A 27,458-nucleotide genomic window follows, 5' to 3' on the forward strand; every position below is an offset into this window, starting at 1 on the left:
GTGTATCACTTTTCATTTAGATTTTTTTTTTATTTTTCATTTATTTTTTTGCTGGTCATGGGGCTTGAACTTTGTGCCTGGGTGCTGTCCCTGGGCTCTTCAGCTCAGTGCCACTTCCAATTTTCTAGTGGTTACCTGGAGATAAGAGTCTCATGGACTTTAGTTCCCAGGCTGGCTTTGAAAGGAGATCCTCAGATTTCAGCCTCCTGAGTAGCTATGATTATAAGCATGAGCCACCATACCTGGCTTAGATATTTTTAAATAAAATGAAAATACAGTCTTTTATGGAACTTTGTAAATTAATATAAATATAAAGTAGTATCTTGGGTGATTTTACTCTACCACTATTCTTAATTACTATGTAACATAAATTAATGTGTAATACACAGGAAGTAATAAAACATACACTCTATAAGATGACTCCAACAAAAGTTTAAACTAAATTACTAGTAGTTTTCTTTCCTTTCCTTGCTTTTTTCTTTTCTTTCTGTTTTTTTTTTGCCCATCCTGCGGCTTGAACCCAGGGCCTGGGCACTATCCTTGGGCTTTCCTTAAGGCTAGAGCTCTATAACTTGAGCCACAGCACCACTTCCAGATTGTTCTGTATATATGGTACTGAGAAATCGAACTCAGGGCTTTATGCATGATAGGCAAGCACTCTACCACAAAGCCACATCACCAGCCATTAATGAATCTTCAGCCCAGTGGCACCTACCTAACACTTTACTCCAAAGCCCTCAGATCAATTGACCCTCCCTCCCTCCCTTCCTTCCTTCTTTCCTCCCTTCCTTCCTTTGCCCCCCACCCTCTCTTTTGTTTTGCCAGTCCTAGGGCTTGAACTCAGGGCCTAGATACAATCCTTGAACTTCTCTTCTTCTCTTGCTCAAGGCTAGCACTCTATCGCTTGAGCCACAGCACCACTTCCAGCTTTCTGGTGGTTAATTAAAGATGAGAATCTCATGGAGTCTCATGGACTTTAGTATCTGAGCTGGCTTTGAACTGTGATCCTCAGATCTCAGCTTCGTGAATAACTAGGATGGCAGGTGTGAGCCACACACAGTGCCCAGCCCACTAGTAGTTTTCTTAATTGGTGTCCACATAGATCAATACCGATCTATTTCAAAAAGTACTCTTTAGGTCTAACTCATTTCTTTTCAAATTATGCATTATACTTTAAAATATGAGGAAAAAAATTGCACCATTTTCTAACATTTTAGAGAAGGAAAGAAATCTCGGACTGAGTCAAACATTTTCACTTTTCAGACAATGGAGTGATCCAGCCAGGGGCCAGGTGTCCAGCACACAGCACTGCGGTCGTCACCACGTACCTAGGCTGGGTCAGGGAGCCTTGGAGTACTAACGCGGTGTGCGAGATGCACTGTGAGCGGATGTTGCTCAGGAGCTGGCTGACTGCTGGCTGGCTGCACATCTGGAAAAAGAGGGCAAGTTGTTAGCCAAGTAATAGCATGCTGCTGAAAACCAACAAATATCAGAAGACAGTAATAGCTGGAAAATGGCGTTTTTCTCTTTTATTCATAATGAACAAAATGCCATAAACTGCCTCATGTGAAATCTAGTCAAGAGGTAAGCAGAGAGTTAGGTAGTCTTTCTTTGTTCCTTCCCCTCTCCACCCCCCTCCCTTCAGAGGTCAAGTATACTAATCCTCAAAGAAACCCTTTACAAATACAGTACTAACTGGTGGGGCTAGAGGTGGAGCTAAATAGCAGAGTACCTTCTTAGTAGGAAGTGAGGCCCTGAGTTCAAACTACAATACCGCCAATACTAACAGGTGGACACCAAGATTTGTTTTCTAATGTAAAACTAGAAGAAGTAGGTAATGTACTAAGAATAAAACGAATAAAATGAGGAATTCAAGTCAATACAAAATAGTGGAAAATATGTATTTCTTCAGTTTAAACCTAACCCGGCAAGTTATTATTTAAGTATTTTACCATAATAAACTTAACCATTGACATTCATCTTCTTGGCCACACCTTGGAAAGAATAGCTATCCTTAACAGGACTACTCAGTAACTGAGCAACTGAGAGAATTCAAGCTAATGTTAGTGTAGACTACTCTACCTGCGCTTCAAATGTTGCTTATTATTAAATTGTCACAGAATAGTAGTACTACTGTTTGAATCTAAAAATGACTTCCTATGATCTAGACTTGGGCTTTAGTGAACTAACTGGCTCATAAGGGATCTGAATACATCCGTGGGTTAATTTATGGATTCATAACTGACATAGGAGATAGGTCTTGGCTAAAGGAAATAGATCATTAGGGTGTGCCTGCTTCATTCTGTCCCGCTTCCCTTCTGTCTCTGTGAGCTCTTTGGCTGCCATGAGGTTGGAGATTGTGCTCTGTTCCACACTCTTCTACTGTGATGCCACAGCCCAGACAATGAAACCAACCAATCATGAACTTAAACTTCTTCAACTCTTGAGGCAAACTAAACTTTTATTTTTCCCAGATACTTTGTCCATTTCTTGTTTCCTGCTCTCCCTCCCCCGCTTGGTCAGTCATGAGGCTTGAACTCAGGACCTGGGCACTGTCCTTGAGCTTCTCAAGGCTAGCGCTCTACCACCTGAGCCATAGCACCACTTCCAGCTTTTTCTGTGTATGTGGTATTGAGGAATGAATCAAACACAGGCATGATTCATGCATGCTAGGCAAGCACTCTACCACTAGGCCATGCTCCCAGCCCAGATACTTGTCCTAATAGGGAAAAAAAAAAAAACCCAACTCAGCAACAACCACTGACTAGCACTACCACTTGAACCACAACTCCACTTCAGTTATTTTCTGTAATTAATTGAAGGTAAGAGTCTCACAGCAGAAGCCAGGCAGAAGCAGCAAAAGGTTACTCAGGAGGCTGAGATCTGAGGATGGCAGTTCAAAGCCAGCCTGGGTACTAAAGTTCAAAGTCTCTAATTAACCACCAGAAAACTGGAAGTGGCACTATGGCTCAAGAGGTAGGGCAATAGCCTTGAGTGGAAGAGCTCAGGAAAAGGGCCCAGGCCCAGAGTTCAAGTCCCATGACTGACAACAAAACAAAAATAAAAACAAAACAGTCTCACAGACTTTCCTGCCCTGACTGGTTTTAAACCATGGTCCTCAGATCTCAGGCTCCTGGGTAGCTAGGATTCCAGGCATGAGTCACCAACACCCTAATGCTTTTTCTTCTGTCATAAGTGAAAGTGTGTCACGGTACCTTTGGTGCTTTTTTTTCCTCTATTCCAACTCGGTCAAAGCATTCGATGAGGTAGTTCAGCATATCTGTCTCCTTGCAGGTTTCAATGGTGAAATGGTCACTGTACGAATCCCAATTACTTGCTCCACCAGAGGCTCCCAAACTTTGGAGAAGAGAAAGAAAACGCTGATGATGCTTACCTCTTTTTGATCAGTTATCTTTAGAGTTTGAGTTTCTGCAGCAGAAAGCCTGTTAGGATCCCTGCATCCACAAAGCACAAAAACTCATGCAGCCCAGATGGGAGTTCACTGCTTGCTTCAACCGTTCCAGCCCAAGACAGTGATTTTTCCTATTCCTCTGAAAGTTGGTTTCAGGGAAGCGCTGTGTGCATGTGCAGAGGGAAGGTTATTTTTGCACAGATGGTAAATTATGAGCCAGATGTACTCACTGTTAGTGAGTGCTAAGCATCTGACAAGTTACTAACCTCTCCTCATAAAGCCAGCTATAAACCAAGGTGGCTTTAGGAGTAAAGTCTAAGAAAACATTTTTCACATCCTCATCACTTTTAGTGTAGATCTGATAAAAACTTTAATCAGCATTTGGCAGCAGGACTAGGCTCTGGAGAAAGGAACATATTTGCTATTACAGATCCATAATGTACAGGGAACAAGGCAAAGCAGTATAGTAAAAACAAAGCAAACAAATCTTATACTAGAAGTCAGCAGACACAGGTACTCGATCAAAACTTATTGCTTATATGTTACTTGAACCCAGAACCTGTATCTCTTCTACTGGTAGACTTCAGTGAGAAAATGTGCAAGTGCTTTCTAAAATATCAGCAGGTAAGGGAACAATGTGAGACACTCATGACTGAAAATAACTGGGCTTAGCTTTGAGGAAGTTAAACTTAGTTAAAGTTACCCCTGGCAGAACACACACCATATTGAGTGCTGACCTGATAAATACCAAAAAAAAAAAAAAAAAAAAAAATTACAGAGAGTAATCAAGGCCTAGGAAGGAGCAGGACTTGTCAAATGAAGGGGAAGAAAATGAACTTAGCAAACATGTTACAGAAAGAAGATGTCAGATTGGAAGACACAGCCTTTCTTCAACACAGAATAATGGGACTGAGATAGTAACAATATCTTATATCCGATATGTCTATGTGCATGCCAGAACTACTTTTGGAATATATACACAAAACTGATCCTAGAATGTGGGGTAAAATCTAACCAGCCTCAGAATGAAATGATGATATCAAAGTATTTTAGCAATGAAGGTAAAAAGAGGACTGCAGGGAGAGACTCCACTAGTAGAGTACATGCCTAGCAAGCATTAAGCCCCGAGTTCAACTCCCAGAACCATCAATAAATAAAGTGAAAATCATGTCAGTTTTAAGTACAGGCTTTCAGCCCACAAGTGGGCATTTCTGCTTTCTTACAATCTATAATATGGGAAGAAGGGGGGGGGGCAGGAGTTTGGCCTAGTGGTAGAGTGCTTGCCTAGCATGCACAAAGTCCCGGGTTCAATTCCTCAATACCACATACATAGAAAAAGCCGGAAGTGGTTCTGTGGCTCAAATAGTAGAGCTCTAGCATTGAAGAAAGAAAGATAGAAAGATAGAAAGAAAGAAAGAAAGAAAGAAAGAAAGAAAGAAAGAAAGAAAGAAAGAAAAAAAGAGTATGAAAGAGAGAGAGAAAGAGAGAGAGAGAGGGAAGGGGATTAAGAGACAGTCCACTTCTCTGGTAGGTAGGAAAATACCTACAAAATAACCTCACAAGAGCCTTGACAAAGATGGGCAGGTCAGAATGGGAACCCTAGATAAATACAGACAAATTCATTCTTGTGTCTTTACAGCAATGAATGTCTTGATACATATGTATGCATGCACATATGTCAGTATTTTACAGTACTGGGGTTTGAACTCAGAATTTTGAGCTTGCTAAGCAAACCTGTTTCGGTGCATTTTATCAACTAACAGCAGGATCTGGTACTTCTAAATAGCCTGACAAAAGAAAGATGTGTAAGGGTAACAAAGCACAGAAAAATCCACCTAACAATAAAACAGTAAAACCAATGAATAAATGCAAGAAACACAATTGATCCTCAAAAGCAGAAAGATTTATCTTTAAATGTAGGAATCTATTTTTCCTAAGAGCTGCGATTTGAACTCAGGGCAACCTGCAGCAATCTTCCTCACTCCTCCATCTGACATTTGTGATTCAATATTTATGTTTTCCATATATCTGGCCTCAAAGATGAAATATTCTAATCCAGTTACGTACAAATGAGAGGAATTTTCTTTGAAGTAGCAATTAAAGATGACAATGATAACTGTTCTTGTATCTAAAATGAAAATGGTGAACTATTCATTTCCCTAATAATAAGCTCCATTTCTTGAAATTTATGAGACGTCTTGTATGTGTGTGTGTGTGTGTGTGTGTGTGTGTGTGTGTGTGTGTGTGTTTGCACATGCTAGTACAGGGGCTTGAATTCAGCTCTTAACTGGCTTTTTTGCTCAAGATTTCCATTCTACCATTTCAGCCATACCTCCACTTCCTGGAAAGTATGTCAAATTGATAGTGACAGGCCGGAACCACCCTGAGCTTGACAATGCACCCAAAGCTAGCATGAGGACTTATTTATATGTCTGTACTCACATGTGAGCTTCTGCAACTGCTACTAAAATTATGTTCCATTTTCAGTAACACATTCCAATTTTTAATTTGTGTGTGCCTCTTGCTATCACTTAAAATATTTTCACAAGTATTTTGCTAAGACTTAAAAACTATAAGGAGGCTAGGTCATCACCATACATATCTAAGAAGTCCTAGGAATTGAGAGGCTCAGATAGGCAAATGGAAGGCTATCTTTCAAAAGTGACAAGTTATAGAAGTTTGGTGGTCATGTATACATAGGGCAATCCAATGAAAGGCAGTCAGGTAAGATTAGTGAATTTTCAAAGCTAAAAGATGTAGTGCTGAGCAGGGAGTTTGGCTAGTGGTAGAGTATTTGCTTGGCATGCACGAAGCCCTGGATTTGATTACTTGGTACCACATACACAGAAAAAGCTGAAAGTGGTGCTGTGGATCAAGTGGTACAGTGCTAGCTTTGAGAAAGCCCAACGACAGTGCTCAGGCCCTGAGTCCAAGCCCCAAAAAGGCAAAAAAAAAAAAAAAAAAGTATTTTGTTGATCATCAATCAGGTACCAAATAACCAGCTAACTTTTTAAGACAGGGAAATGACTCAAGATCCTAATCCTCATGGAGATGCTAAATAAACCTCACTATCTGTCAAAATGCTTCAAAATAAACAGAATAATTATAAAAGGTACCACAGGAAATAATGATCTGGGGCCCACAGATCATACTCAGGAAGCTGAGATCCAAGGATAATGGTTTGAAGCCAGCCTGGGCTAGAAAGTCTGTGAGATACTTCTCTTCAATTAACTGACAAAAAGCTGCAAGTATAAGAGTGCTAGAATAAAAAAAGCAAAGGGTCAGTGCCCAGGCCTTGAGTTCAAGCCCCGGTACTGGCTCCCAACTCAAAAAAAACAAAAACAAAACAAAACAAAACAAAAAAACCAAAGAAAGAAAAAGAAAACTCTGTCTCAGCTGAGCACAGTAGTGCATGCCCTGAGCTTAGCACTCAGGTGCTGAGGACATGGATCTTGAGTTCCAGGCTAGCCTGGCCTACACAGAAACACCTTGTCTTAAAATGAAACAGCATTTCATTCTTATTTATCAAAAAGTTATAAAGTTCAAAGCCAGGCACTGTAGCTCACACCCGTAATCCTAGCTACTCAGAAGGATGAGATCTGCCTAAGAGTAGAGTGCTTGCCTTGAGTATGAAACCCTTGGTTGAATTCCTTGGTACCATATACACAGAAAAAGCCAGAAGTAGCATTGTGACTCAAGTGGTAGAGCTCTGGCCTTGAGAAAGCCCAAGGACAGTGCTCTGGCCCTGAGTCCAAACCCCAGGACTGCCCCCACCCCCAAAAAAGTTATAAAATTCTTTCTTGTTCTGGGCTAGGAGTAGAGCTTAAAAGAGTGCTTTCCTAACAATCACATGGCCCTATATTCAATGCCTAACACTGCAAAAAAAAAAAAAAAAAGAGGGGGGTAAACAATAAACTTGACACATTTTCAATTGAGATATTCTAAACTTTTGGAAACATATTTAAGTCTAAGCACACAAAAAATTATCCCTCCTGGGAGAGTATATGAACTGTTTTCTGGTAACTATATCAGCAGTCCAATTTAATCATGTTAATTACTTCACAAAATAGAAATGTGGAAGAATTCTTCTGAAAATATTCCAGGGGATTTTTACATGTATCAGATTTGTGTGGGTTGAACTACATTTAAAATAGAATAAGAAAACCTCCAACTTTTAAAGACCTCCACTGGCATTTCTTCCATAGTTAATTTAATCACACTTGTAGTTGTTTTTTCAAATATTGACACTGGAATTTTGTGTTTTCTCTATGCACAGCATAGAGCTGTGCATGTACACCCAGCACAAATTATTGAACAAGTCAAGACTATGGGCCTTGTAAGCAAAGGCTTGCTGTAGGTCCTGAGGTTTACAATGAACCACTCGGATGAGATGACATTTACTTACATTCTAAAGTCAGTGAATGCCCAAAACACATCAGCAGCAAGGATGATGAAAACAGAGTACTGCTGTTCAAAATCAAGTATGTTTCTTTTTTTATCGTTGGTTGCAGGGCTTGAACTCAGGGCCTGGGCACTGTCCCTGAGCTCTTTTTGCTCAAGGCTCTTCCACTTTGAGCCACACAGCTCTACTTCCAGTTTTGTGGTAGCTCACTGGAGATGACTCTTCATAGACTTTCTTGTCCAGACTGGCTTGTACCATGATCCTCAGATCTCAGCCTCCCGAGTTGATAGGATTACAGGCATGAACCACCAGCACCCAGCGTCATGCACATTTAATGGTTAACAGAAGAGGGCCAGGGACCAACATCTGTTAAGATGGCATTCACAAAGAAAACAGAGAAATTGGGGGAACAGCCACATAGCTGTTCAGGGTGAAAGTGGCTCAGAGAGAAAATAAATAAAAGGTTGAAGACAGGAGAGTGTATGAAGTGCAAAGAACAGAGCCAGCCATAAAGGCCTAGGGTGCATAGAAGGGATGAGTAGAAGACTTCCTCCCTACTCTTTGCAGGTATCCTCTAGCGGTGGCAGCCAGCAGGAACAGAAGCATGGATATCAACCTTTCCCACTGCTGGCTAATTTCTCCTTGGCCCATACATAGGCTCAGTACATTCAAGATTTTACTTTCTTCACTGAAATACCTAGGTAGTTAAGAAAGGAAGCAAACCAAGCAAAACACCACCTAATTTCTGTCACCAACTTCCTAGGAAACAATCAGAAAACTCCTCAGGGTAATTCCTACAGTTACCTGACTCACAAGACTATTTTCCCTTTATTGCCTTCTCTCCTGCAAGAACAGAAGCAGCTAATCCCTCCTGACTCCTCATTATGGCTCTTTCCACCGAAGAACAGAAAGCAATCCAGAGGAATGCCTTGCCTTTCATAAACTAACCTTCATCACCAACACAGTAAGGAATTAACACATGACTGTATGTCACATTCCTGCCCCAAGGACTTAAAAGTGTCAACTTTACTGGGCAAACAGAAAGAAGATTGAGGCCATCTTCCAGATTCTTGTGAAAACAATTTCACCAGCTAAGAAGCATGTATTAAAATAACATACTTCGGGCTGAAGTTTGACCTAGTGGTAGAGTGCTTGCCCAGCATGCATGAAGACTGGGGTTTAATTCCTCGATGCCATATACCATATACCATACCATATACGGCTCAAGTGGTAGAGCACAAGCCTTGAGGAAAAGCCCAAGGACTGTGCTCAGGTCCTGCATTCAAGCCCAGGACTGAAAAAGATAAAAAAAAAAAAAAAAAAAAAAAAAATCTCATGGACTTTCTTTTCTGGGCTGGCTTTGAACTGAGATCTTCAGATTTCAGCCTCTGGAATAGCTAGGATTATAGGTCTGAGCTACATACACAGTAAAAACTACATACATAGAAAAAAGCCAGGAGTGGTGGTGTGGCTCAAGTGGTAGAGCTCTAGCCTTGAGAAAGCCCAAGGATAGTGCTCAGGCCCTGAATTCAAGCTCCCAGGACTGGAACCAAAAAAAAAAAAAAAAAATAGCTTACTTCAAGATAAATGGAATTCTGCAAACATCTATTAGAGGAAGAAAAATGTTTCTCTTTGCTGACCATGCAAATTTACAAAGTTTTCCAGGCTTGACTCTATACATACTCTTAATACCTACTTGTCTCAAGCCATACTACTTACTCTTTTGCATTTTTATTATATTTTAGTTATCTACAATTAGATTATTTAATTTTCATCTGGATCATGCCATTGCATTGTAACCACCACCAAGGGACTTCTCAACTAACTGGCATGGGATTTAATTATGATACTTTGTAATAAGTAAAAGATTCCTTAATATACCACCTTATAACATTACAAAAATTTCTAAAAAAAAAAAAAAAAAAGAAGTAAAAGACTAGTACCTCCTATCTAAGGAACACCTAAACTCTTAAAGGTAAAATAAATAAAGAAGAAATAAATTAAGAACGACACAGCACTGTTGGGCACAGATGGAAAGGCCAGCCATGTGAGCCCTGGATTCCAGCTGCTTGAATCTGAATCTAGGCTCTACCACTGACCCCTATGTGATTTTAACCTCTCTGTATGTCAAGTGCACTTGTATTTAGTTTCCTCACCCACTGCTACAGAAAGGACTGGAGGACAGAGACTGGACAGAGCACTGACACAGGATGTGGTGGTAGGTAACGCTCAGTGCTTACAGCTATTAATATGACCTCAGTAAGTACTTCTCCTATTAGGTACAGAAGATCTCAGGCCAGATTGGGACACTAGAAACCTAGAGAGTCATCAGTAAAAGCAGAATATAATAGAATCCATGTGTCACAAGACTTGGCATTAAATAGGCCAGAGAGGGAGCACCTCTCCAAAGCTAACTTAGAGCAATGCAAGTATGGGAAGTGATTCTGAAGAACACAGATTTCTGTGTGACTGTGACCTCACAACAGAGAAACACAAGGAAGATACTTTTTCCTTTGGGACAGTTACTTGAGAAATAGTGGAATAAAGTCCAGCCTATAGCCGGATGCAGTGGCTCACACCTGTAATCCTAGCTACTCGGGGGGCTGAGATCTGAGGATCATGGTTCAAAGCCAGCCCGGCACTAAAGAATATAAGAATCTTATCTCCAATTTACCACTAGAAATGGGGCTGTGACTCAAGGGTAGGGCGAAAGCCTTGAGCTTAGGGACATCACCCAGGCCTAGAGACTAAGCCTCATGACCCCCACCCCTCAAAAAGTTCAGCCTAATACAAATATCAACCTTGCAGAATCAATATTTAACCTTGTATCAACATTCTTCTCTCTATATGTTCTCTCACAAGTCTTTTGACCACCGTTCAGTTAATGAAGTATACCTAACTCCTACAGAATGTTTTATTTAAAATCAAGGGTTATTTTTGAATAATGTGCAGCATAAAACCCAATTTTGTCCAAAGGAAACTCCAGTTTAGAATCCAACTGGTAAGATAATGAGTCAGAGGATTAGTAAGAAACATTTATATTTTCTTGTTCAAAGTCACCTAAAAAAAATCAGAGAATGGGGCCGGGAGTTTGGCCTAGTGGTAGAGTGCTTGCCTAGCATGCATGAAGACCAGGGTTCGATTCCTCGATAAGACATATATAGAAAAAGGCTGGAAGTGGTGCTGTGGCTCAAGTGGTAGAGCACTAGCCTGGAGAAAAGTCCAAGGTCAGTGATTAGGCCCTGAGTTCAAGCCCCATGACTAGCCAAAAAAAAAAAAAAATCAGAAAATGTTTTTTACAGTTTAAGTAGTGACTATTCAGTGAACTCAGTTTTAGTTTCTGCTGTCATTGTACAGACTCTTTCAACAAATGGACAAAAGAGTTACTTCGGGAAATTTAAGGTTAAGAGGAAAACAGAGGGGCTGGGAGTTTGGTCTAGTGGTAGAATGTCTGCCTAGCATGCATGAAGACCCAGGTTCAATTCCTTGGTACCACATATATAGAAAAGCCAGAAGTGGTGCTGTGGCTCAAATGGTAGAGCACTGTTCTTGAGGAAAGCCCAAGGACCATGCTCAGGCCCTGAGCTCAGTCCACAGGATTGGCAAAAAAAAAAAAAAAAAGAGGAAAGCAGAAGCCCAGGTATAGTAGACAGTATAGAGACCACATATATTCTTCAACAGACTGCCAAGACCAGGCTTGACAGGATAGGAGAGAAGGAAACATATACACACTCCAGGTTCCAGCCCCATGTACTTCCTAAATGCCAGCAATTTGTGCAACCCTACTGAAGAAGATTCTCACAATGGGTAAGTGGAATGTCCCTCATTTTTGAGGCACTGAATGAACTGCACGACAAATGGCAACAACTAAGGAAACTGTCCTCTGTGCCATTTCATCCCACTGTAAAGTCCTCACGCTTCACTGCACTTGCTGGCCCACCTCACTAACCCTATCCAGTTTGGATTGAAAGCACAGCCCTAAGCAGGGCTTACACAAGTTAGTTCCTAAACACCTAAGCACATGCAGGGTAAGGCTCCATTCCGCTGATACCTGGACCCAAACTGGACACAAGAAAAATCATCACCACCACCACCACCTTCATCATCATCATCATCATCTTCTTCTTCATCTTCTTCATCACTACTGTCCCCAGAAAGTGCGAGGAAGAGGAAGGAGAAAGGATTGTCGTACATACTACCACAACAAAAGCAAAAGAGGTCATCAGGGAACAAAAGAAAAACAAGAGGGAGAGAACTTTGTGCAGTTGCTATCTTTTAAAATAAATGTTACACTAAAAGTTTGACCCATGGACATGCAGAAAAACAATTCACCTCTATTATAAAAATACATAGGTACATTTGAGAGAAGAAGATCACAGGATTTGTAAAATTCTGATACTGCTGCTTTATGAGAGGCCAAAATTTTACATTACTAAAAACCAAAGTACCCAAGCATGAATGGACCCAGGAATCCTACGCAGGAGTGTTTAGGGCACGGATTTGTCCACAGCCCCTAGGTCTGATTATTCTTACAGCAGTCCTTTTTGTTAAAAAGTGGTCCTGTGAGCCCCAACCCTCAAATACAACACTGACCACAGTCTCTGAAATTCATTTGCAATGAGGAATGACATGTGAACTAGATTGCAATTAAAAATGCAGTTCTTTCTTTGATTAGAGTGTGTGTGTGTGTGCGCGCGCGTGCACGCACACACGCACATATGCACACACACAGTCAAGAAAATGAACCAGGGAAAGGAGTGGAAAAAAAGAAGCATACTATAGCACCACCTTTGCTTTCTGATGTGATCAAAGCCCAGCAAAGCCAGGACACAGGGTGCATGCCTCCCACACTTGCTAGCAACACAAGATGACTTCCTCAAAACAACCCCCCAAATTAAACTGAGGTCAGTGTCACACAGCAGCTCTTCCAAACCATGTTAATCTGCTTCCCTTGCACTGCAAACACACACACAGCTCTCCTGCGAATAAATACCTAGGAGAGATCCGCAGAGAGGAGGGCCGTCTGCTCGCAGCACGGGGTGAGGCAGGGGAGAGAGCTGGGCCCACGCTGCTGGGCCTCTGTCTGGAATTGCTGGCAGGCACAACTTGGGGGCTACTTGCAGGGAGGCTTGGGGCTCCAGACAGAATGGAGGTGCCTGAGGACCGTGAGGCAGGGGAAGGGAAAGGCCCCCATGGGTGTGTGACAGTGTAGGGGCGATAGCGCGGGGACGAGGGCTGGCTTCCCGCCACAGGTCCAGAAGCCACATTGTGAGGGTTGAGGGAGGTGGAGGGCACAGCCGTGGGGTTGGCTGCATGGGTTGGTGAGGCAAAAGATGGACTCAGCACTGGCACAGAGCTCCAGAAATTGGAAGTGGGGGCTGGGCTAGTTTCATAGAGGCTAAATTAGTGGAGGAAGGAAGGAAAGAAGAGAAAATCAAAGAAAAACTTGAGATAGCTAAAATAGAAATCTTCAGGTTTTTTTTTTTTTTTTGCCAGTCCTGGGCTTGAGCTCAGGGCCTGAGCACTTTCCTTGGACTTTCTCAAGGCTAGAACTCTACCACTTGAGCCTCAGCACCACTTCCGGCTTGTTTTCTATATATGTGGTACCAAGGAATCGAACCCGGGTCTTCATGCATGCTAGGCAAGCACTTTAACCACTAGGCCAAACTCCTGGCCCCAGAAATCTCCAGGTTTTTAAAGGACAGCATAAATAATTTCATATCTCCAGTAAGAGTTGGAGTACACAATCAGATACATGTTTAAATCATGATAATTCAATTGCTAGTCCGATTCAGGAGTTACCAACCCCTTTTTCTAATAACATTATACACAATGATTTGTTTCTAAGTTTTAATCTACCATAGACTAACTATAAGAAGCCAAATGAAATCTAGAAAAGATAATGCCACCTCCTACAACTAGACCCATCCCCTCAAGCATGACCCCCACGACAGTGTTGAGGGTACAGACCAACACAGAATGAGCACTTCCTCCTATAAGCACTTCCTACCAATGCCTTGCAAACATGGCCACACTGACCTAGATAATGAGCTGGCACTGAAGGAACCCAAGTTGCAGAACATGGGGCTTGTTCCTGAATTGGAGCCAGTGTTCAGCATGAGATTTCTGTCTGGTGACCGAGCTGCCGCTGCAATGGGCTGTGATGTGGCTGTCAGACTGGCGAATGGATTTTCATCTCGGGTCTGAGTGGACATCATTAGTACTTCCATTAAAATCTGGCCAATCAAATCCTTAAAGTCAGAGAACACTGTGGAAAAGGCAGAATAAAAAACAGGTTATGCTTGGCTCTTCCAATACACAGTGGGCACCATTAACTTATATATACAACTTTCTTTCATATAAAGAAATCATCAAAGTAAAAAAAGTTATTTATCAGTAAGATCAATGGAAAGGGTAGAAATGATCAAAAAAGGAAGTATCCTCACTAAGGAGCATTTGTGCAATCCAAAGTCCAACGCTAAACTAGATGCCAGTAGCTCACATTCCACTCCCAGCTACGTTAGAAACTTAGAATGGGAAGAACCATTTCTGCTCAGGCCAACCTGAGCAGAATAGTTTGAGAGTGTATCTCAACAGAGTACAACTGAACACTGTGGTACCTGCCTGTCATTCCAGAAACTATGAGAAGCATAAAATGGGCCAGTTTGGGTCTAGGTATGAGTTTAGGCAGGCCACAAACAACCAGTACAAAATACGGCTGGAAACATGACTGAACAGTAGAGCATCTTGCCAGTAACATGAAGCACTTAGTTCAAACTCAGTACCACAGGAAGCAAGAAGAAAAAGAGAGCGTGATGGGGTGAGGTAGGCAGGCAGGGGAGGAGGGAGGAAGGCAGGAAGGGATGAAGGAAGGGTAGGAGAGAGAGAGTACAACTCAAGGCAAGACAGGCATTAAGATGACACTGAAGGACCTCAAGCTGCAGAACACAGTGCCTGTTCCTGAACTGGAGCTAGTGTTCAGCATGACATTTGTCTGGTAACGGAGCTGCTGCTGCTGCAGTGGTACATGCAGACCACAGAAGAGGCCAAAGTTCTCACACTGTTTCCCTGTGGGTGCTCTGGAAAAGACTGCTGAGCTAGACTTACCTTCCTTTGGGTTCTGCTTAAACTGCGCAGAAAGTGAAGAAAGAAAAATGACATCTCTGTCCCGGTCCTTCCAAGAAACACGAAAGATCTTACAGACCAGCTGTAAGGCCTGCTCTTCAGATACTTCAGGGCCTGAAGAAGGCTCCTTGTGGGAAAGAAGATTTGATGGTTAATCTCTGGTAAGAGGCATGTGTTAGACAGTTCACTAGGAATATTATATTCAGATTCCATTCATTTACTAATGAGGACACTCTAAATACACAAGGTCACCAGGTGCTGTGGTCCACACCTATAATAATCCTAGCTACTGCTTAGAAGGCTGAGCTCTGCAGGATCATCATGGTTTGAGATCAGCCCAAGGAAGAAAAGTTTACTCCATCACCAAAATAGCAAAAAGGGGGCATAGCTCAAGTGGTAGAGTGACAATCTAACAAGCATGAGGCCCTGCTTTCCAACTTCAATATCATCAGGAAAAAAGCATAAAACTACTCACCTACTAACTAAGAGAAAACTAAACTTGTTACTATGACTTCCAGTCTATAATATCTAGGTCTCATGAGTTTATGATACAACTTACATGGGAGCATAAAAGAACAAGGTCATGGGGCTGGAAGCCTGGCCTAGTGGTAGAGTGCTCGCCTAGCATGCACAAAGACCTGGGTTTGATTCCTTGGTAACACATACACAGAAAAAGCTGGAAGTGGCACTCTGGTTCAAGTGGCAACATACTAGCCAAATAACAGTTCAGCCCTGAGTTCAGGCCCCAGAACTGACACACACACACACACGCACGCACGCACGCACGCACGCACGCACACAATTACTGACAGCTGGGAAACTGGTTCACATCTGTTATTCTAGCTTCTCTTAGTTTCACAGGAGACTGAAATCTCAGGATTGTGGTTTGAGACCAGCTGAGGCAGACAAATCGGAGAGATTCTTATCTCTAATTAAAGACTAAAACACTGGAAGTAGAGCTATGCCTCAAGTGGCAGAGCACCACTCTTTTTTTTTTTTTTTTTTTTTTTGCCAGTCCTGGGCTTGAGCTCAGGGCCTGAGCACTGTCCTTGGACTTTCTCAAGGCTAGAGCTCTACCACTTGAGCCTCAGCTCCACTTCCGGCTTTTTTCTATGTATGTGGTACCGAGGAATCGAACCCGGGTCTTCATGCATGCTAGGCAAGCACTTTAACCACTAGGCCAAACTCCCGGCCCCTGGAGCACCACTCTTGAGTGAAAAAGCTAAACGAGAGCATGAGGCCCTGAGTACAAGCCCGAGAACTGGTACTCAGCCCCCTGCCCACACCCCCAAAAGATATTATTTCTAAAATGTCTATTTCTCATTATATTCTATCACAGATAAAATATCACATATGAAAAACAACTTTGTAAGTACTATAGAATAGAAATTTGAGCACTATAGCCACTGTACCACCAGGAGGTTCTAATATTCATCATGTACTGCTAAACTATTCCTAAAAATTCAGTAAGCAAGCCAGGCATGGTGGCTCACACCTGTAATCCTAGCTACTCAGGAGGCTGAGATCTGAGGATCAAGGTTCAAAGCTAGCCCAGGCACAAAAGAACCTGAGACTCTTATCTCAATTAACCTCTAGGAAACTGGAAGTGGAACTTGGCTCCAGGGTAAGAGCTGTAGTCTTGAGCTGAAGAGCTCAGGGAACAGTGCCCAGGCCTAGTTCAAGCCCATGACCCACAAAAAAAACAAAAAACAAAAAACAGTAAGCAAAAAGTGATGTGATTGTTTATGCTGTAACACTTCAAAAGACTAGAAGCAAACAAAAAAGTCCTAAATATAGGAAATTATGCTCAGGTGGCAACACAACGTAAAGGACTCATGGTTTCAAAAACTTTTTGCTTGCTACTGGATTTTACATATTCTTGCTTTCCTCAGAATACTGTCATGTATCTGTTTGAAAGACCCAAAGGGGAAGGGTGAGGGGAAGCGGGAGAGGGGAGGGAGGAAGAGAGGGTGGGAGGAGGGAAGAAAGGAAGGAGAAATCAAAACTACCTTTGTTCTTCAGAAGACTGGTTGATTGACAGGTACTGGTAGTTCATGCCCATAATCTTAGCTACTAGGAAAATCAGAGTTCAAAGCCAGCCCTGACACAATCAACAAAAAGCAGGAAGTGGAGGAATGGTTCAAGTGGTAGAATGTCAGCAATAAAGCCAAATGAGAGCAGTTGTTGGGCAGCTGCTGGTACAGGCCCTGCAGTACAGATGGATGATGTGTTTATCTTACCTGCAGTAAAGACTAAATGAAACAAAGTCGCATTCCTTACCAACCTTGTCACTGAGGCTTCTTTTTTCTCTTCGGTCATTTTCATCAACCTCCATATTTTCAATTCCTGAATCCACATCCACCTGGGACATGCTTTAAGTATAAAAGATAAGTAAGTCTTTCACTTTTTATAAAATTCCCACTGCCACAGCTGCTAGTTGGAGAAAAGTTTTAAAATGATCAACATCAGTCAGAAAAGCAAAACAATGGTTCATCATTTTTTTCTAATTTTAAAGAGATCATCATGTATTAGAATATAAACATCCTGCCTCTCATATATGTTGGAAACATTACTCTTAAAACCAAACAAAAACCCCAAATCAGTAAAGCAGATTCTCTAGACAATTACTTTTATATGATACACGCTGTGTGCCCAGAGTTTGATTACAAAAATAAAGTACTTCTTATATTTTCTCTCACATTAATGTTCAGAATTACTTATTGAAAAGACCATCATTTCTACATTGATAAGAATCTCTTGTCATGTGCCCACCATCATAAATATGTGGGATTATTTCTAGATACTCATTCCTCTTCCATCATACAGCCTGTGGACTAGCTAACGCTGGTCACTTACCAGCCAACATTTTATCTGTCAAGCCGATACCTCCAACTCGGTTTTTTTTCTTCTTACTTCCAAAGTGTCTTGGCTATTCCTGGCCTTTCCTCTACCATACCTACTTAGCAATCATTCTGACTAGTTGTTTAACCCTCCAGATTCTAACCATTGTGTGGATTTTCACTAAGTACAAGAGATATCACTGCATTCTTATGTCTGTAAGTATGCAGACCTTCTTCAAGGGCTTTCAATAAACCTTGCAATTTTCTCCATTAAAGTCTTACGCTTCTTTTACTAAGTTTATTCCTGTATGGTTTTTAATGAACTGTGAATGACACCTTTTTAATTTTTTTCTTCCTTTTTGTTGGCACATAATGTCACTGGTTATAGTAAGTTGTGTTTAAGGATACAAAGAGTTTATTACTTGTCTCCAAATAGTAACATGCTTCTTCTACTCCACTCTTTCATTGTTTTACTGTACTAAGTAGGATCCACAGGTAAAAAAGAAGTAGAAACAGCAGTTACCCTTAATCTCATTCCTGATTTTTACAGTGATTAACTATTCTAAATATAGTTGCTGTAGATTTTTGGTAGGTGTCCTTTAAATCAGATTAAGATCATCTATTCTGCAGATACACACATACTCTGGAATCTTAGAGGCTTAACACTATAAGGGTTATTTCTTGCTTACGCAAAGTCTGATGAGTGAAGCATCCTTACTCCATCTTTAATCTATGCCTTCTGCAATACACAGCCTCCAAGGTCACTGGAGCAAGAGAAGAAAGGGATGGAGGAGGAATGTGGGCTCAACTGCCTTCACCTAAAAGTGACATGCCGCTCCTACTCATAGTCTAGTGGATAGAGCAAATTGCATGGCCCCCATCTAACAGTAAAGGAGACAGAAAATGCCAGGGAGCTGGTGGACATACAGTGAACTGTCTCTGTCATATGTCAATGTCAATGGATTTGAAACCACGGTCTCATACATGCTAAGCATGGGCTCTACATTGAGCCAACAATCCCAGCCCCAATGCCACTTTAAGGGCATTTATTTAAGATTTCTAACATGAAGCAATGTGGAATTTTACTAAATTTCTGCAGAAACCAACAAAGGAATTTTTATCTTCAATACATAATCTAGTAAATGTTAATTACTGAATTTCTACTGTTGGTATAATTTATACTCCTGATCATTATATACATATATGTATATATACACATATGCATGTATATATGCATTACACATATACACATAAATAAAAAATCCTATTACATTGCATTTTTTTGTTGGTCATGGGACTTGATCTCAAAGCCTGGGCACTGTCCCTGAGCTTTTCTGCTCAAGGCTAGTGCTCTACTACTTTGAGTTACAAATCTTCTTCTGGTTTTCTGGTCGTTAACTGGAGATAAGAGAAACCAGCACTCAAAGTGTGATCCAGAGATCTCAGCCACCTGAGTAGCTAAGATTTCAGGCGTGAGCCATCAGTGTCCTGTTGAATTTTTCTTTAATTGTTGCTTTTGGTGACAGTACTGGGGCTTGAATTCAGGGCCTGGGCATTATCCCTTAGTCTTATTCACTCAAGGCAGATACTCTAGCACTATAGCTACAACTCTATTTGCAATTTTTTGGTGGTTAACTGGAATTAAAAGTCTCACAGAATTTCCTCCCTGGGCTGGTGTCGAACTAAGATCTTAGCTTCCTGAGTAGCTAGGATTATAGGCGTACGCCTACAGGCATGAGGACTCAGTGGCACTGGGGATGAAACACAAAGCCTTCAGCAAGCTATATACTCAGCAATGGAATGAACTACATACTCATCCCTATCTTGGGGGAGTCAGTAGGAACATCAGGGTTTGAACTCAGGGGATTTGGGGGAGTGAGTGGGAGTTTTAGAATTTCAACACAGGGATGTCTGCCAATTGATTCATGCCTCTAGTCTTTCTTGCTATAGGTTGCTCTTGCTGCCTTACTGCTGTTGTTTAGATAGGGTCTTACACTGCTGCCTGGGACCAGCCCAGATGGCAATGCTCTACCTATGGCCTCCTACACAACTGTAACCACAGGTATACAACGCCATGCTCAACTTATTTGTGACCCTGGATTATTGCTAATATTTCACCTAAGCTGAACTCAAACCATGGTCATCTTAATCTTTGCCTCCTGCATAGCCTTTATTATAGACCATGATTGTCTCAGACAGGTTATTTTTATTATTTATTTATTGCCAGTCTTCGGGCCTTAAACTCAGGGCCTGGGCACTGTCCCTGAGATTCTTTTAATCAAGGATAGCATCCTACCACTTGAGCCACAACACCCCTTCTGGCTTTTTCTGTGCATGTGGTACTGGGGAATTGAACCCAGAGCTTCATGCATGCAAGGCAAGCACTCTACCACTGAGACACATTCCCAGCCCCTCAAGATCCCTGTCTTCAGGCTGTTGGGTTTTACAGTCATGTGCCACCACACACAACTTCTGTTCAAACTTCTATTTAACCTTTTCCTTTGATGGGGTAACTAGAATTTTTCCAATGTGCATGTTGTTTTTTTTTTTAACTAGTCCTGGATCTTGAAATCAAGAGCTCGGGTGCTATTCCAGAGCTTCTTTTGCTCAAGATACAGTGTTCTACCATCTAAGCCACAGTACAACTCTACTTTCAGACTTTTTTGGTGTCATAGTTTATTGGAGATATGAGTCTCAGAGAGGTAAGTCTCATGGACTTTACTGTCTGGGAAGACTCTGAACCGTGACCCCTCAGATCTTAGACTTACAGGCATGAGCTACCAGAACCTAGTCCTAGGCTTTCTTTTTAAAGTTCTTAACTCCCTAACCTAATATATGATTTGTATGACTTATATGCTTCTGGTTCCTAAAACTTTTGACTGGTATTAGTGAAGACTGGGTATACTCTTAAGCTTCTTGACTGTGTAGTTTTCAAACTGTGTGTGTATTTACTAATGTCTTTCCATCAATTAGTGGGCAAAGCAAGAACTTTAAAATATCCACTATGATTATGTCAGTTTCTTCTTATAATTCTATCAATATTTGCCTTTTACCACATGCTGATGTTATAATACTACTAAATATACATTTGAAACTGTTATAGTCTCCTGATAATCTAAATTGTCATCACTATAGGACTTATTTCTAGTACTTCCTTGTGTATTAAAATCTGTCATTATCTATGTCCCGATGTCTTCCAAAGTGTTTTTTTGCTAGTACATCTTTTCCTACCTTCTACCTTCAACCTCTAATTTTCAGGTGAGCCTGTGTAACAAATGTAAAGCATTCTGTATTATTTTTAATCCAGCGTGGTTTTTTTACTATGATTGTGACAATTTTTTTTTTAGGGGGGGAGTTCATGGGACTTGAACTCAGCCTAGGCGCTTCAACTCAAGCATACGGCCCTATCCCTGGACCTGGGTGGTATCTCTCAGCTCTTCAGCTTGGTAGCTAACCTTGAGCCAAGCCCCACTTCCCATTTTCTAAAGGTTAATTGGAGGTAGGAGTCTCAGGTCCGTTTGTGCCCGGGCTGGCTTTGAACTTTGAACCTCAGATCTCAGCCTCCTGGGTAGCGAGGATTATAGGAATGAGCCACTGAACCGAGCTTCAACTTTTCTAAATTTTTATGAGACAGTTTTCGGGTTGAGTTTGGGGCCTGGTACTCGTTAGGCAAGCACTCTATCACTTGAACCACAGTTCTTTCCCCAGACATGTGATTTTGTGCTATTTGCCCCCTTTTAAACTTGGTGTTCATTTTTCTCCTTTCTTGACTTGACCACTAGCCTCCCCCCTCATCCCATTCTTTCCCTTTTTCTTTTTTTTTGGTTGGTTGTGGGGTTTGAACTCTAGGTTTGGGCATCATCTCTGAGCTCTTCAGGTCAAGACTAGTGCTCTACCACTAGAGCCACAGTGACTCTTCCAGCTTCCCAGTGGTTAACTGAAGTTAAAGAGTCTCATGGATTTTCATGCTCAGGCTGGCTTTGAACCGCAGAATCCTCAGATTCTCCTGAGTAGCTAGGATTGCATACGTGGTATGAGCCACTGGCACCTGGCCCTCACCCCCTTTGTGTTTTTCCTTTACTTCTGTGGGGAATTCACGGTAGTCTTTTTCGGCCAGTCCTGGGCCTTGAACTCAGCCTGGGCACTGCCTCTGCGCCTCTCTGTGCTCGAGGATAGGGTTCTACCACTTGAGTCACAGCACCACTTCCAGATTTTTCTGTGTATATGATCCCGAGGAATCACACCCAGGGTTTTGTGCTTGGTAGGCAAGCACTTAACTGCTCCTGGCCCTGGTAGTCCTCTTTTTTTTTTTTTTGGCCAGTCCTGGGCCTTGAACTCAGGACCTACGCACTGTCCTTGGGCTTTCGCAAGGCTAGAGCTCTACCACTTGAGTCACAGCACCATTTCTGGCTTTTTCTATGTATATGTGGTGCTGAGGAATTGAACCCGGGTTTTCGTGCATGCTAGGCAAGCACTCTACCACTAGGCCAAACTCCCGGCCCCTCTGGTAGTCCTCTTTTAATACAATTCCACTTTACCCAGTTTCAGTCAACTATGATCCAAACAAAAAGTTCCAGACAGAATGCATTAACTTGAAATTGCATGCTATCTAAGCAGTGTGATAAAATCTCATTCTATCATTTTTTTCAGGATCTGAATGACCCTTCCTCCAGCTTATCCCCATGATATATGCTACCTGCACATTGATCACTTCACTTGGTTAGCAGATGAAGGGTCAAAGTACTTCCTTTGAAGTAACTTATTTTACTTAACTGTGATCACAAAGCCCAAGATAGTGATACTAAGGAAGCCCCCAGTCATAAATCCTGGAACCAAAGATGAACTCTGGCCCTATGTGGCATTGTAGCAGAGAAGAGATAGAGTAAACACAATACACAACGGTCTAGTATTGTGAATGGCTGTAGATGTCTACCAGGAGTCTTGGAATGAATCTTGGTGGTGAGGAGAGGGGCAGGACTCTACTACATTATTATTCTTTTAATGTTTTCTCTTGAAATTTTATCATTAGTTTAAACTCTTTTAAAGGCTCTTTGAAAAACTCTTTTAAATTTTAAAGTCTAAAATTTAGCCAGTCTAGCTTACCTGTGTTTTAATCTGCTTGATTCTTAGCTTCTTCTCCCCACTGTCCTTGCATATCCTACTATCAATGTTTCACACATCAAGGCTTTTCACATATACCATGTGTTCATTATCAGCTTCACTTGTGTTTTTCCTTACATGTCACACATTAGTCCTGAGATTGTCTTTTTTTTTAACTATCCACAATTTTTTCAAAGATGTTTAGCACCACCAAATGCATAAAGAACATTTCAGTGATACAAAAACCTTCCAATGTTAAGAAATTTAGCTCTGATTGGGTAAGGAGTAGCATGGGTTTCTGGCATTTTAGACTAAGGTGAGTAGAACTTTCCATGAGAGAATTGCCTTCTGGTTACCTTTTCTCACAAGAGACACCATCGATATCCATGCTCTGGGAACGTGAGAGGGACTGAGATTGCGTCTCAAGGCTGTTGGAAGGCGAGCTGCTGAGAGAACTAACTCCCTCACTGCTCTGGCTCCGATGGGCGACTCCTATACAATAAACACAGAAGGGATTGAAGCCTGAGTGAGTGCTGTAAAAACCAATGGTAAAGGCAACAGTGAACACACTGCTTGCATTAACATCCTCAAATGCTGAGTAGCTGAGGATTTCCATCAGAAAGTGCTGAAATAATATTAACATCCTAGAATTGTATAAGGAAATCATCATTTTCCTATATAGGCCATATAAGGCCAATAACAGACCAACATCTGATGCCTGAAACTGGCTCATCACCTCTCCTGTAAACTCAGACAATACACTCTAAATACAATTTAGTTTTTCCAAGAGAGTCCTTAAAGATTCTTGAAAAGTAAAAAGATATTGGCCAGGAGTTTGGCCTAGTGGTAGAGTGCTTGCCTAACATGCATGAAGACCTGGGTTTGATTCCTCAGAATCACACAGAAAAAGCCAGAAATGGTGCTGTGGCTCAAGTAGGAGAGTGTTAGCCTTGAAGAAAGCCCAAGGACAGAGCTCGGGCCCCAAGCTGATGCCCAGGGACTGGCAAAAACAAAAACAAACAAACAAAAACTATTTGTAATGACAATAGTATATGGACAGCACATGTAACTGCAGTAAACAGAATGTACACCATGGTATTTACTTACATAGCATTTGTAACATTTTATAGGACTTCAGAGACATCATGTGAATTAAATTGTTTTTTTAATTAGTCCTGAGGCTTGAACTCAGGGCCTGGGCACTGTCCTTGGACTTTCTCAACGCTAGTGCTCTACCAGTAGGCCACGCTCCCAGTCTATATGAATTAATTCTTTTCTGCATCTTCCACATGATCATTCCATCGCAGCTCACATGAAGTAATTATTCCCACAATTTACCAAGCATATACTGTTCCTCAATTTCTTTTCCTTTTTTTTTTTTTTGCCAGTCCTGGTTTTGAGCTCAGGGCCTGAGCACTATCCTTGGTCTTTCTCAAGGCTAGAGCTCTACCATTTGAGCCTCAGCACCATTTCCGGCTTTTTTCTATGTATGTGGTACCAAGGAATCGAACCCGGATCTTCGTGCATGCTAGGCAAGCACTCTACCACTAGGCCAAACTCCCAGCCAATAGTTTGGGTTTTTTTGTTTGTTTGTTTTTGTTTTTTTTATGGATCACAGGGCTTGAACTCTGGCCTGGGCGCTGTCCCTGAGCTCTTGTAGCTCAAGGCTAACACCCCACCCCTGACTGTTCCTCAATTTCTAAACACGAACCCACTCTGCTCATTTCCTAAACCTATAAAATTCTTTCACCACATTTAGAATACAAATTAAAGGTAGGCCAGTGGCGCAATGGACAATGGGTCTGACTATGGGTCAGAAGATTCTAGAATACAAATTAAATCATCATGATTAAGATACATCAAAGCAACAGCACAAACTACCACTCACTGAAACTATACACTCTCTTGTCACCCTTTCTACTTTCCATTTCTGTAAGAAATCACAGATAGAAGCTAAGCTTCAAAGACTTTTTTCCCTCAATCATTATAAAGGAGAATACTAAAGGATTGAAACTCTGATACAACCTCCTCTGATGTCCTTTAAAATAAAAATTGCAAATGTCAACTTAAAAATAAATCTTCCAAAAGTGAGAGTGCATGTCTACTTAATGAAACAGGAATTTGGTACATTCAAGGTGGCAGTTCTCAAACTTATGTGGCTGGCTGAGAGCTGGTTGAAGGTAAATTATGCATTCTGCGTGGGAAAGTGAGAGATGGAAAAAACTAAGAAAGATCTTATTTCTGCAGACTTCCTTTCTATAGTATAATGTCTGCTATTTCTTCTCAGGTATAAACTAGAACAAATGCCTACTGCTATTAAAGCTGGACCTGTCCCAATACCTTCCCTCCATACCTACAACATAAACATACATGTACACACAAGTACGTGGTAAATTCTAAAAGAATAAATACTTCCATGAAGTCCCTTCCCTTAAGACCTTTGATTACAGAGAAAAACACCAAAGATTAAACCAAAGATCTCTAGTGGTTAACTGGAGATAGGAGTCTCATGTGCTTTAGTGCCCAGCTGGCTTTGAACCATGATCCTCAAATATCAGCCTCCTGAGAAACTAGGATTGCAGGTGTGAACCAAGGTGCCTGGCTCATAAACATTTGTTCCTTCAACCCGAGCAATAACTAATAATATCCACCTGTCTATGATTATGAACAATGATGACTATGAGAAACAAGCAAGATTCATATAGGGTGCATTACCAAGAACTGACAGGTTAGAAAGATGCCCAAATCTTTGTGTTAGTTTATGATAATAGCATTGCTGTTACGCAACACTGCACTCCTGTGACAATGGGCCAAACAGCTCTCTACTGAAAACAGACCAAAGTTCAGCAGGCATGTGCTAGAAAAACTAGTTAGGAGGCCATGCCAGTAAAACAGATCAGAGATGCTGGGTAATGGGACAGTAATGGCGGAAGTAATAAGAGGTGGCAAAAAATCTAGTTTAGTTCTAGTCTACTTTGGAATTCTCAGAGCAGGATGAACAGTTATGACTTTATGGCCTGTAAAGGCAAAAACATTGATTAGCTAGCCCTTAAAAGAAAAAATTTCCCAACCAGGTAGTGGAGGCTTAAGCCCGTAATTCTAGCTACTCAGGACATTAGTATCTGAGGATGGGAGTTCAAATCTAGCCGTGAAATAAAATCTTATCTTTAATTAGCCTCCAAAAAACCAGAAATAGAGCTGTGTATCAAGTGGCAGAGTGCTAATCTTGAGCACAAAATCTCAGAGAGACAGTGTCCAGGCCCTGAGTTCAAGCCTCAGAAAGGACAGAAAAGAAAATTAATGTGTTATTTATAAATCTGAAGTTCAAGGAGCAGGCCAAAGGCCTGAGCTAGAGATGCAAATTTAGGACTAATCAAATTAGAGGTAGTAATTAAAGCCAGGAAACTAGAGGAAAACAAGAAGATACACCATAGATAAAGAGAGCTGGGCGTGGTGGCTAGGATTACAAGCTTGAGCCACCAGCCCTAGGCATTTAAAAGTTGCTTTAAGCAGGTTGTGGGGGCTCTCGCCCGTAATCCTAGCTACTCAGGAGGCTGAGATCTGAGGGTCAAGGTTCAAAGCCAGCCTGGGCACAAAAGGACCTGAGACTCTTATCTTCAATTAACCTCTAGAAAAGGGGAAATAGGGCTTGGCTCCAGGGTAGTGCTACTGCCCAGACCAATGGGTTCAAGGCCCATGACCCAGAAAGAAAGGAAAGGAAAGGAAAGGAAAGGAAAGGAAAGGAAAGGAAAGGAAAGGAAAGGAAAGGAAAGAGAGAGAGAGAGAGAGGAAGGGAGGAAGGAAGGAAGGAAGGAAGGAAGGAAGGAAGGAAGGAAGGAAGGAAAGAAAGAAAGAAATTCAAGGAGGACAGGGTGAAAGCCATGCCAACTGAGGTGGACAGATCAGACCAGACAGTGACTCAGAGGAAACAACAGAGGTCTCTGGCACAGGAAACCACTCAGCAAAAGACACAGGACAGAAAGAAGAGAGTTTGATTGTGAAGTGCTACAGAGGTGGGTGGAAAAGGCAGGGAAAGAGTTACTATTTAAAATTCCCATAAGAAATAATATCAATGGGGCTGGGTGTGTGGCCTAGTGGTAGAGTGCTCACCCAGCATGCACTAAGCCCCAGTACCACATACACAGATTCCTTGTAAGCATACAAAGAAAAAAGCCAGAAATGGTTCTGTGGCTCAAGTGGTATAGCACTAGCCATGAAAAAGCCCAAGGACAATGTCCAGGCCCTGAGTACAAGAAGAAGAAAGAAGGAAGGAAGAAAGAAGAAGGAAGAAGGAAGAAGAAGAAGAAAGAAGAAAGAGAAAGAAGAACAAGAAAAAGAGAAAGAGAAAGAGGAAAAAGAAGGAAGTAGTTATAGCAATAATTTACACAGGCTACCATAAAAAAAAAAATCTGATGGTGGTTAAGAATTTGGCCTAGTGGTAGAATGCTTGCCTAGCATGCACAAAGACCCAGGTTTGATTCCTCAGTACCACATACATAGAAAAAGCCGGAAGTGGTGCTGTGGTAGGGATTTAGCCTTGAGAAAGCGCAAGGACAGCATTCAGGCCCTGAGTTCAAGC

At 41.6% G+C, this 27,458-nt stretch overlaps 1 protein-coding gene across 2 annotated transcripts in view; it reads right to left on the reverse strand.

The window, feature by feature from the left end:
* Positions 1-27,458, reverse strand: part of Ube4b (ubiquitination factor E4B) — a 97,002-nt gene that overhangs the window by 47,660 nt on the left and 21,884 nt on the right. Inside the window, exons 3-8 of one of the 2 annotated variants that reach the window (XM_090335859.1) lie at positions 23,236-23,371; positions 17,224-17,311; positions 14,922-15,066; positions 13,854-14,082; positions 3,216-3,357; positions 1,329-1,429 (exon numbers count right to left, since the gene is read on the reverse strand). In XM_090335859.1, the coding sequence (XP_090191985.1) occupies positions 1,329-1,429; positions 3,216-3,357; positions 13,854-14,082; positions 14,922-15,066; positions 17,224-17,311; positions 23,236-23,371 (841 nt within the window). Of the gene's footprint in view, positions 1-1,328; positions 1,430-3,215; positions 3,358-13,853; positions 14,083-14,921; positions 15,067-17,223; positions 17,312-18,468; positions 18,636-23,235; positions 23,372-27,458 lie in introns of those variants that run through there. The other variant, XM_090335860.1, reaches the window with a different exon arrangement.

This window comes from Megascapheus bottae, chromosome 6, assembly GCF_031878675.1.
Source record: "Megascapheus bottae isolate mThoBot1 chromosome 6, mThoBot2.hap1, whole genome shotgun sequence".
NCBI lineage: Eukaryota > Metazoa > Chordata > Mammalia > Rodentia > Geomyidae > Megascapheus > Megascapheus bottae.